General features: G+C 46.7%; 1 protein-coding gene across 1 annotated transcript in view; it reads right to left on the bottom strand.

Moving 5' to 3' along the window:
- The window catches only part of Hk1 (hexokinase 1), a 57,246-nt gene that overhangs the window by 23,036 nt on the left and 21,944 nt on the right, over window positions 1-12,266 (bottom strand). Inside the window, exons 3-5 of the mRNA XM_020161977.2 lie at window positions 7,631-7,779; window positions 3,510-3,629; window positions 60-155 (exon numbers count right to left, since the gene is read on the bottom strand). Coding sequence (XP_020017566.1) covers window positions 60-155; window positions 3,510-3,629; window positions 7,631-7,779 — 365 coding nt within the window. The remainder of the gene's footprint in view (window positions 1-59; window positions 156-3,509; window positions 3,630-7,630; window positions 7,780-12,266) is intronic.

The raw sequence follows: 12,266 nt of genomic DNA, 5'->3' as shown, positions 1-12,266 counted from the left end.
TAGACAGCAGCTTCCCCAAACACACACACCCCAGCTCTGTATAGCCTGAGAGAAATTACCCCTCGCTTCTTGATGGCTTTGTCCAGGAGTTTGACCACATCTGCCCCTTCCACACCACTGGCTTTAAACCGCTTGGTCCATGTGATCAGGACTGCCTGCAAGAGAGCATACAGGTGGGATGAGGCCAGGAGCCTGCACACCCCTGAGACCTGGGGCTGCTCTATGACAAGAATGAAGCAGAGGCCCATAGGGGCAAGTGGCTTCCTCCAGATCACACTGGGGGACAGAGCCAACTCATTCATCTCCTGCCTAGCCACACAGCAGACAGATTTCTCTGGGGGATACCATGGAGAGAGAAAGCAGACTCCCAGTCTCCAGCTCACAGCTGGCATAGAAATATCACCCGTCACACAAATCCAACTGAATGGCAGCTCTATAGCAAGACGTTATTTAAAAAGAGAGAAAGAGAAAGCCCCTGATCACCTTCCCAGCTCTCCAGCCAAGCCTCAGCTTCTACAGCCCCAGGGAAAGAAAGCGAAGGCTAAATGAGAAGGAGAAAATGCTTAAAAAAAAAAAAGGCATTTCTATGCAAGGAATAATGCTGACTAATGTGACCTGTGCCTCTTTGGAACTTAAATCTTATTTGTAAGTGGTGAGTCCACTACTTATGCAAGAGCCCATTTCTGTTTGTATATTAATAAAGAAACATCGAGAAGGATAACCTTGCTGGGCATTGGTGGCTCATACATGTAATCCTAGCTAGCAGGAGGGAGAGATTGGAAGGATCACAGTTGAAGGCCAACCTCCATCTCAACCAATGCTGGGCATGTCATCCCAGCTATGCAGGAAGCACAAATAGAAGGATCGCAGTCCAGCTTAATGTGAGTACAAACACAAGACCCTATCCCAAAAATAACTAAAGCAAAAAAGGACTGGGGGTATGGCTTAAGTGGTAAAGCACCCACCTAGCAAGTATGAGGCCCTGAGTTCGAGCTCCAATACCACGAGAAAAAAAAATTTTTTTTAATTTTGTTTAAAAAGGATAGACATTCAAGGATTAGTCACTGGGAATGTGGAGGTGTAGGAATTCTAATTTTTGCATTACCTTATATTATCTCAATAGTTTTCACATTGTTTCTGTTGTTGTTTTTTAAAATCAAAGATACTAAATAAGAAAAACTGTTACACTTGGCTGTTTTTCTCTGAATGGGAAAGTTGTTACAGATACAGCAAGTTGGGAAGATTGCCATCCTGGCCCTGCAGGTCTCCAGAGGGTAACGCAGGGATGGGGTCCCACGCTCACTCACTCTGAGCAGACAGACTGGAGGCTGCCCTGGGGTGGGTGAGCCCTTGGGTGAGTTTGTGGCTCTTTGCTCAGGAGCAGCTATAGCTAAGCCCCGCATTGCAAAAGTCCCTGGACCACTCTGTTTTATTCTGCTAAAAACATAGCATTGTGGGAAGAACATGGGTTTGTGAATCAGGAGGCCTGGCCCTACTTCCAACCTCTGGCCCATTTCCTCATGGGCTGTTCTCTTCACTTCTCTGAGGTTCTCTTTGCTCATCTAGACTAAGGGGCTGGTCTAGATTTGGACAACCTTAGAGGCCACAGCCCCTGCGTCTGTGACACACTGGGTTCCTAGTAGGCAGCCTGGCCTAGCCTAAGAAGCGCAGATGGGAGAAGGGCTCTGAGGTGCTCTAACTCCTTCTTTGCCCACAGTGTCCCCCTTCCAGGCACATCTGCTCCCCCTGCAGGCTCTTGTGCCAGTGAGGACATTCCCTCCCCACTCCTGCTACACCTTCATCCCTGAAAGAGTGTGCCTTGGGAGGGCGGGTAGAGGGAATAACAGGCTCCATCTGCTGGCCATTCTCTCCCAGGGCCCAGCCCAGTGCCAGTAGTCACTTAGTCATCACATTAGTCACTTAGTAGCCATCTCAGCCATCAGATTGATTGTCAAGTATCACAGTGCAATTTGATACTTTAAGAGAGTGCATTCATGTAACTTTTATTATAGTATATTGTTAGAATTATTCTATTTTGTTACAGGTTATAGTTGTTAACATCTTACCGTGCCTAATTTCAAAATTAACTTTATCATAGGTATAGGGGGAAAAAAATACTATGTACGGGGTTTGGAACTACCCCCTGGAGTCTTGGGACATATCACATGTAGAGAGAAACTACTTACAAGCAACAAGCTCTGCAAAAGAGTTAGGAAAGATACCCGGAAGCCAGATTGATCTGAACACCCTGGAGGTGCAGCAATGCCAGATACCAGAGGGAGTGTGGATGGCCACAGCAGTCCTAAGCAGATAAAGATGGGACAGTAACAGCCCCAAGGCATTTGGAGAGGACACTGAATGGAAGGTGGACCTAGGACCCTGATCCAGAATCTGCTGTTAATAAGCCCTGTGTCCTTATGGAAGCCCTTGTCCTCCATCCAGAAACAAGAGGCCTGGTCTGCTGGGTTCTTGAGCTCCTTCCTGCTAATTCACAAACTGTACAGATGTCTGCACTCTAACTGTAAAGGGGTCCAGAGTGCTACCCAAAAGGGTGCAAGGTGCTTGGTGTCCAAACGTTACTATCCTGCTGTAAAGAAGACTAGTGATGAGCACAGGCTCTGCCATCTCCTAGGCTGGGATAGCTTGGACAGGTTCTTAACTCCTCTGAGCCCCAGTTTTCTCATCTGCAAAGTGGGCATCAGCAGTGTTTGAAAATTATGTGTTTTTAGCTGTGAAGTGCATATTTAAACAGAGCCTTGTCAGCACTTTAACTATCAAGTTTCCTAATATTAGTTTATTTCCTGCTGTGTGTGTGTGTGTGTGGGTGTGTGTGTGTGTGTGTGTGTGGGTGTGTGTGTGTGTGTGTGGTGTGTGTGTGTGTGGGGTGTGTGTGTGTGTGTGTGTGTGTGTGTGTGTGTGTAGAAAGGCTCGGAGGTACATCTATTCATTTTGTGCTCTTGCAGCTCCCTGAGGCACAATGCCATCACACAAGACACCCAAGTACATTCTTGCTGAGATGACTGAATGAACAAATGACAAATAGGAAGAAGGTGGAACAAGTCACCTGGGATATCGAAAGGGAAGAAAGCTGGAACAGGAGCCATGGATTGACAGATGTGGAAAAGGCAGTCCTGAAGGACAGGGTCCTGACTCAACTCATAGTCACTAGGGTGGCTTCTGGATAAATACCACACTATACAGCTCTGACAAGATTTTCCCACCTCTCTTTTCCGCCATTGAACCTAATATAATTTCCTTGGCTTGCTTCAGTTTAATAAATAGCTCTTTCTACCTGGTGGTCACAAACACAATGACTTATATTCAAAGACATCAGCAACTAGAGTAATTGGAAAAAAACAAACATTACACTATGACCTCACATTAATTTCTAAAAATACCAGACATGCAAGCCATCTGCAAGCAAGAGGGAAAAGCAGTAGAGAAAAAGGGTGCATTAGCCTTTCCACCCTGGGAATCTGTGGAGGTAAGCTGTCTCAGAATGTACATACCTCGTCTATTTTGGACTGCTGGCAAGGGAAGGAAAACGTGAATCCCACAGGCAATTTCTTGTCCTTGATCTTCCTTTTCTCCATGAAGTCCCCCAGGCACTCAGCGACATGATCAAAGAGCTGAAAAGAACAGGAGAGAGCAGTCAGGTGGGAGAAAGGGAACTTAGCATTTCAGAGGGAAGATGTAACCAGTTCCCTCTGGTACACACAGAAAAGAGCACATCTTTCCAAGTGCCCGGCGGCTCAGTCTGCAGAGTCATGCTTTATGTAAATGGCAGAGAACAGCCACGCAAAAAGAGCCAGTAATGGACCAGCCCAGCTCTTAGGAAGTGTCTCAAACCCTCAAAAGGAACTAGGCTCCCAGTGGTCACTGACATGTCATCTGGGCACTAAGGACTGGCCACAGGTCTTCAGTTGCCCAGGTGGCATGGTCCCTTCCCTTACTGTTCTCTCTGTGAATTCCAGAGACTCCATGGGCAATTCCACAGTCTCTGGCCCACTGGAGTGACTGAATGATCTTCAGACCATCATATTTTTATTCTACATTAGGATAAAGAACATACCAAAAAATGTACACATGGCCTAACTGTGGAGGTCACTGGACTCTCACCAGCCACACCCACTCGTATCACCAGCATCCACATCAAGCAACTCAACATGGGGCTGGGAGTGTGCTCAGTGATAGAGAGCTTGCCTAGCATGCATGAGGCCCTGGGTTCGAGGCCTAGCACCCCAAACCAAAAGAAATACAATGTTATCAAAGTCTAAATGCCACTCTCATGCCCCTGCTGTCGGTCCCGCTGCCACCCTGACTTCTAACACCCTTGATTATCTTATTTCCATATAAATGGAAACGAGGCAGGATATGCTCTTTCGTGTCTGTCCTCCTGCCCTCCACTGTGTGGCAGAGTCATCTATGGTGACATGTGTTTGTGGACTGTTTCTTCTCCTCACTGCACAATATTCCCTGGTATGAATGTATCATGATTTTTTCACTGTATTGCCACTTAAGCATGTCTGCTCTTTAACATGTTACCCACGATGTACACATCTTAGGACTCCACTCGGAAGAGTCAGAATGCTGGTTCCCTAGCTGCCGCATGCCTTTGGTAACACAGCCGCAGAGCTTCCGTGAGCTCAGAGGCAGAGATGAAAGGGTCAAACCAGTCACATGAAGCAGCCACAGCCCAAGCTCCCAGATGAGGCCATCTGCCTTACGGGTCTCCTTGTAGGGGTGTCTTTCACAAGGAGCCAGAACTCATTATGGCCAGTCATCTTCCCGATGTCCCTGACCCAGCTTTCAAGTTCGACTCTGTACTAGAGTAAAGGGAAATCCAATCACTTCTCATATGGGAGCCTCGGTCCCTGATTCACTATTACTCAGGCCACTGCTGAGGTGACATCACTGACTGGAGTCAGGAGGAGCCAGGCTAAGCTTCCTCTGACCTATTTCAGTTGGATATAAACCCATGACTAAGTTGGTCCTTGCTCCCCACACCATCTGCACTGGGAGCTCCACACATCCCTGCTGCAGGCCCAGCAGAGGGAAGGAAGGACAGGCAAGGAAATGGCCAGGGGTGTCAGATGCACAGACACAGGCCCTGCAGCCAGTGCCTGAACCCAAGCCAAACACAGCTCCCAGGGCACTCTGCTGAGAATTTCTGTGAAGTTTCCACAATGTGGCAGCTACAAGCCAGCCCAAGGAAGCAGGAAGCTGCCCTGAGCCAAGCCATGTCTGTGACTAGGAGACAAGGAAAACAGAAAGAGGTGACAGGGAGTCAGGTGGAGGGTAAAATAAGGAGCGCCTGTGTTTATTTTAGAATGTCTCTGTAAGTTTAACAGTATTTCAAGTAAAAGATTTAAAAATCAATTTTAAAACAGCCACACATCCCAGAGGGTGAGAATCCCCTGTGATCACAAACCCCAACATTCACACTGCTTACAGTCTGTGAGTAGCTCCACAGGCAAAATGAGGACCTGGGTCACCACCATCTCCAGAGAACAGGTGAGAAAAACAGCTCAGAAAGCTGGGCCTCCTGATGCTGATTTCTAACACCAGACTGCTGGGGAAGAGGCTCCCACGTCATCCCCTCCATCTTCATCCCCTGATGAGGGGATTGTCTACAGCCCTTGACTCCAAAATTTCAATAAGAAAATAAAGATCAAGACAAAACTCTACATAGGAATTCCAAGTTGCTGAATCTGTAACTTTTTGTGTATATTTGTTTGAGACATGGTCTAGCTATGTAGCCCAGTCTGGCCTCAAACTCATGATCCCCCCGCCTCTCTGCCTCCCAACTGCTGGGATTATAGGCATTCACTACCACCCTACCAGAAACTAACTTCTGGAGCCAGACTGCCTACATTCAAATCCCAGAAGCTAGTTATTGTACAGCTGAGCCTTGATTTCCCCATCAATAAAATGGGAATGATGATAATACCTACACCACAGGGTTGAGAAGACTAAATGAGTACTTGACTTGCACATAACAAACACGATGTCCCTATCTGCCATAATGAAAAGACATATTGTCATCATCATCTTCTCACAGAGAGAGGCAGAGGAAGAAACAGACAGCAGGAAGCAAAGTGATCATCGGACTGAGAAGGCAGAGGGGACAGGGTAGAAGGAGACAGTGTTAAGAAGGGAGCTACTGTAGAGAGAATGCAGTGAGTGTGCACCGGAGGAGGGGAGAAACCTTAATTAACAAACCTTGCTCCCACAAGGTCAGGCCAAAGCACACAGGGAATGTGTACGTATGACAGTTTCAATGGTAAAGGGACCAAGCTTAAATGGCTCAACCCAAGATCCATGAGTTACAGAGAGTGACAGGCCAGTATCTGTTGTCAAATGGAAGCACAGCCGCCTGCCAAGTACTTCAGCTGCTGGCCACCTGCAGAAAGGAATGGTATAGCAGCCAATAAAGTAGGGCTGGGAGACCCACCAGCTGCAGCCTCATGCACACACCAGGTGCAGTCTAGTGACAGAGGTGAGGCTACCCAACGAGTGACACACCCCTGTTCAGTGACTGGCAGTAAAGTGCCTCACCTGCCTAGAGACAGTGTGCCTGTCAATGCTCACTATGGTATGAAAAGCTCTGAATGCAAACCCAGAGGAGCAAGTTCAAGGCCACAATTAACCCTTGTCTCTTGAACAAAGAAATGTTGTGTGGCTTGCTCTAGGTACCACCCACACTAACCTAGGAACAAAATAGAGGCCAAAGGGGAGCTTCCTGGGCTTCACCTCAAAATCCACCCTAGAACCAATGGAGAACTTAGCCCTTAATTTGTGGTGAACACCCCCTCCCTACAGCAAACATCTGGCAAGTTCTGAACAGCACCCTAGACTGCAACCCTGACTGGGGAGCAAGCACAGCCTTGAGAGCCAGCTGTCCACAGTGGGAAGTGGCCCCACTGACAGGCTCAGGAGACCCAGAAATGACTAAAAATTGATAGGGCTACCCGAACCCTGCCCTCAGGGTCCTGGAGGGATAGAGACCCACCACTCACCACAACTAGACAGGCTCCTCCTGGACAGGGCCAGGGGTCGGGGGAGTGGGCCTCAGGCATGGGTACTAGTGTGGGAGGAAGGGCATGCTCTCTCTGCTTACTGAGCCACGGGTGTGTATACTCTATTACATCAGGAGAGAAGAACCCCCAGTTACCGGAGCTATGAACTCTATTCCTGCCCTACAGGGTCTCAGCCACTTCACAGGGCCTGGCCTGAGGTTAGTGAGTGAGGCCAATGATCCAAAGAAAAGGACATTTCCACTTAAAGGCTGTACTAAACCTGTACTCCGACACCAACCCGGGATGCAGGAATGAGGGCATTTGCAACAGAGTCCCGGGGACTTCCTCCCCACACCCTTCACCCTGACAGAGTCCAAGCACCCACTCCCGCCCCACCAATTTACCCATTTAGCAGACAGCTCTTCGGGCACATCCCAGAACCACCCATCTGCCACATCCCTCCATCCAGGAGGCCTTTACATATGCACTATGCCAGGCTGCAGCAACCCCTGCAGGGGCTCATGACTCCCACGTGCTCCGAAGTCTGGTACCTGAAGTGCCCCAGAGGACGCTGGCCCAAAGAGGCTGGTCTGAAGAAAACAGAGACCCACCTGGCTTCCACTGCCATGAACAATATTCTCTGGGGTGTCATAAGCCTCTGACTCCATGTGAACATTCTGGTTCTTCTCGTGATTCACTTGTACCCGCAGAATTCGAAAAGAAGACCCGCCAAGATCCAGGGCTATGAAATCTCCCTTTTCTGTGAAGGAAGACAACACAGGTGACACATCAGATTTAAGTGTCAGGGGACGGCTACATGCTATGCTGCTCCCTAGACCAAGCCTCATCTGCCTCTGAGGGCCACAGGAAATCATTCAATTTTCATCCAAGCTCTTCTGGCAACCTCAGACAGGAAGAGCTTCAACCAATCCCCTTCATCTCCTGACTGCAGGGGAAGTGAAGTCCTGGATTTCGTACAAAAATTCATCCCACCTGCCTCTAATTCCTCAGCCTATTTCAAAAAAAGCATGGCTAGCTGGGTGCCAGTGGCTCATATCTGTAATCCTAGTTACTCAGGAGGCAGAGATCAAGAAGGATCACAGTTTGAGCTCGATTTGGAAGATAGTTTGTGAGACCCTATCTCAAAAACACCCAACACCAAAAAAGGGCTGGCAGAGTGGCTCAAGGTGGTAGAGCACCTGCCTAGCAAGCATGAGGCCTTGAGTTCAAACCCCAGTACCACCAAACAGCAACAACAAAAACAGCACTGCTGCCCATAAATAAAATCACCCAGCACTTCAACTCAGAGAACACCCTACACCTAGAACCACCCACTTGGGTTCCTTCCATGTTAGTTCAGACACCCATCACCACTATAGTCTACAGCTCCATGTACCCCACAGGGTGGTTCTCTCATTGTTGAGGTAATACACACAAAACTTGCCATTATAACCATTTTTAAGTGTATAGTTCAGTGTCATTAACACAGTTGCCATATTGGGCAACCATCACTATCTATTTCCAAAACTTTTTCATCATTCCCAGCAAAACTCTCTAACCATTAAGCAATTACCCCGTCCCCACCCCCCCAGTCCCTTTCTAAAACTCGCTTCTTCTGTATATTTTATACGGACACCAGCTGTCTTTATGACTGGCTTATTTCACATAGCATGATGCCTCCAAGGTTTATCTGTTATACCCTTTGTCATCAGGCCAAGGTGACAGCCACCCCTGCCTCCCTGAGTCCCAGTGACCCACAAAGCCTTCAATCCTATGGCAATTGATACCAGACTGCTTTGGGGCACCTTACTTCCCTAGAAAAGGATTTTATTATATTTCATATAATGACATGATTGAAATTTAATTCACATACCACAAAATTTGCTCATTTAAAGTACACAATTCAATGGTTTTAGTATATTCATTTTACAATCATCACCACTACCAGTTTTAGAACATTTTCATCACCTCAAAAAGAAACCCAGGACCCTTTGTCACTCCCAAAGCCCCTCGCTTCCCCCAGCCTTAGGCCTCCGCTAATCTACTGTCTATCTGTCTGTGACTGTCTTCTTTCACTTAGCAAAATGCTTTAAAAGTTCATCCATGTTGTAGTTTGTATTGGTATTTCATTCCTTTTCATGGTCAGAGGCTCTCCCACTGTTTAGATATACAATTTTGCCACATCCGTTCATCTGCGGATGCACACGGCCGCTTCTACAGGTCAGCCATTGCAAACAACACTGCTGTGAGCGCTGGCAGACAGGTCTTTGTGGACATCCATTTTCGTTTCTCTTGGGTACATACCGAGTAGAATTGCTATGTCAAGTGATGGACCATGTTGAACTTTCTGAGAACTTACCACTGTTTTCAAAGCAGCTGCACCATTTTCCATATCCATATCTTTAACTACACTAGGGACTGTCTTTTTATCTTGATTTTCATTTCTCTAAACTAATGATGCTAAGCATGTCTTCACAGGGTTATTGGCTATTCGGATATTTTCTCTGGAAACAAGTCTATTCAGCTCTTCTGTTCATTTTAAAAACTGAGTTGCCAGCCAGGGGCTGGTGGCTCATATCTATAATCCTAGCCACTTGGGAAGCTGAGATCAGGAGGACCTTGGTTCAAGACCAACTCAGGTAAATAGTTTGCAAGATGCCCCCATACCCGAAAATAACCAGAGCAAAATGAACTAGAGATGTGGCTCAAACAGTAGAGGGAAGCCCTAAGTTTAAACCCTAGTCCTACAAATAACAAATAAACAAACAAAAGCCTGAGTTATCTTTTTAGTGCTGAGTTTTTAAGAGTTCTTTGTTTTAGTTTGTTTGGTTTTTTTTTTCTTTTTCCCCACTTGTTTTTATTTTGGATCTTTTGTTTTTTGCTTTTTGGCAGTACTGAGGGTTGAACCCATGGCCTCAAGATTGCTAGGCAGGTACTCTAACACTTGAGATACTCTACCAGCTCTATATTCTGTTGTGTATTTTCAAGATACCCAAACAGTCTCAAGAACTATTTACCCAGGCCGGTCTCAAACTTTGATCCTCCTGATGTTTGCCTCCTGAGTAGCTAGGATTACAAGCGTGAGCCACTAGCACCTGGCTCTTATTAAAATTTTTAATTTTAGTCAGGTGCCAGAGACTCATGCCTATAATCCTAGCTACTCAGGAGAATGAGATCAGGAAGATTACAATCTGAGGCCAGACCAGGCCAATCGTTTGCAAGACCCCATATTCAAAATAACCAGAGCAAAATGAACTGGAGGTGTGGCTCCAGTGACATAGTGCCTGCTCTGCTAATGCTGGCTTTGGAAGTGTGAAGACCTGAGTTCAAACCCCAGTCCCACCCCCAAAAAAAACCAAAAATTAATTTTGATGAAGTACAATTTTTCTAGTTTTTATTTTGTTAGTTGTGCTTTGATTTTATATCTCAGAATCCATTGCCAAATCCCAGGTCACAAAGACTCCCAGCTATATTTTCTTTTAGGAGTTCTATAGTTTTAGCTCTTACATTTAGGTCTTTGATCCATTGTGAGTTAATTTTTGTATATGGTATTAGGCAAGGGTTCAACTTCATTCTTTTGCATGTGATATTGAATGCCTCCGCACCAATTGCTGAAAAGACAATTCTTTCCCTCACTAAACAGCCTTGCCACCCTTGCCAAAAATCAATTAACCATAAATGTATTGAGTTAGTTTCTGAACTCTCAATTTGGTTTCATTGATCTCTACGGCTACCCTTCTGCTAGTAAGTACCACACAGCCCTGATTTATTGTTGTTTGTAATGAGTTCTGGAACTGGGAAGCAAAAGTTTTTCAACTTGGTTCTTCTTAAGACTGTTTGGTTATTCTAGGTCCCTTGGGCTTTCTCAGTTTTTTAAGTAATAGTTGCTTTTCGTTTAAAAACAAAATGTATTCTCTTTTATACAATGACATGCTTGTATTGGATTTATCATATCTTCCAAGATAGCATGGGAAATCTTTCAGTTGCTTGCTCAGTCTCATTTTCAGATGAATCAGAGAAAGCAGGTTTCAGGTCGCTCCAAGTTCCAAGTGATGGTGGTTGAGGTGCCTAACCAATCAGCATCCTTGGCCACACAGCTGGTCCCTGATCAATGAAGGCGTCAGTGTCCGGCAGCCCCTCTGCAGGCCCAGGCCTTACAACTTTTCCAGCAGGTTAAGTGAAATGTGACCTCCTGCATGTAGATTGGGGAGGAGCAAGGCCTCAGGGTACACAGCACTGGCTCACATTTCTATGGCCCGCTGGGCCCCACTCTCCACTATGCCTTTGCAAACCATGACTCTTACTCTTTTGTGTGTGTATACACCTTATCTTCCTCAGGTGGGTGATAAGCAACTTGGAGGCCAGGGCAGGTTCACTCACCTACCCCCCTCCCTCCCCAGGGCATCAAGGTCGCAGTGTGAGTGTAGCTGGTGCAGTAAGAACTGCCAGGGTCAGGCACATGGCCTGTTCACGCCTATACTCTACCAGGCAAAAGACTCCAAGGAACGACTTCAGGTAAATTCTGTTGGATGTCTAGCTAACATGTTATGATTATAGAGCTGTTATTCCCCACAGAAAACTAAAAAGCAGACTTAACTTCTTTGAATCTCTTTAGCTCACTACCCTCCTATTTTTCACCCATGAGGCTGGAGGTAAGGCTGCCCCCTGCTCCAGCTCCAGGGAGACCAAAGTGTGAGTCACAATCACAGCCATAGTGATTGGGTCAGTATGAACACATGATCCAAGTCAACCAGTCATGGGCCCCTCCAAGACCACTAGTCCTTCAGCGTGAACAAGGCCAGCTCTCTGGCTGGGACTCTAGCCAGGGAGGGAGATGTCAGCCTAGGGCTACAGGGCTGTGTCCCCATTAGAAGGGCAGAGGTGGTCCATGAATGAAGGCAACACAGTAAAGCCAGGCTGACTGACAGAGTAAGAGACAGAGCAGCTCCTGACAAGTAGACTTCCCATGATAGAATCTAGAATTTCCCCTTTTTTGCCTCAAATGATTTGAGTTTGATTTATTGCAGCTACAACCAGAAGGTTCCCAAGTTCAATATTCTTGTGTAGGGAAGGAGCACCCCGAAATACTTACTTGCCTTCTATAACAAAAGGAATCTATCATCCCTTTTATATCTCAGGTTGGCTCCCCAGGTCACAGCTGAGGGGTACTGTCACAACCCACTGCAGAAGGACCAGAACTGCAGTCTGGGGCTCACCCCATTTTATGTGGGGTGGAGGTGAAAGTCT

Source organism: Castor canadensis, chromosome 7 (assembly GCF_047511655.1).
Source record: "Castor canadensis chromosome 7, mCasCan1.hap1v2, whole genome shotgun sequence".
Taxonomy (NCBI): Eukaryota; Metazoa; Chordata; class Mammalia; order Rodentia; family Castoridae; genus Castor; species Castor canadensis.
Note: the sequence above shows the minus strand (reverse complement) of the source record. Positions and strands in the feature narration are given on the sequence as shown.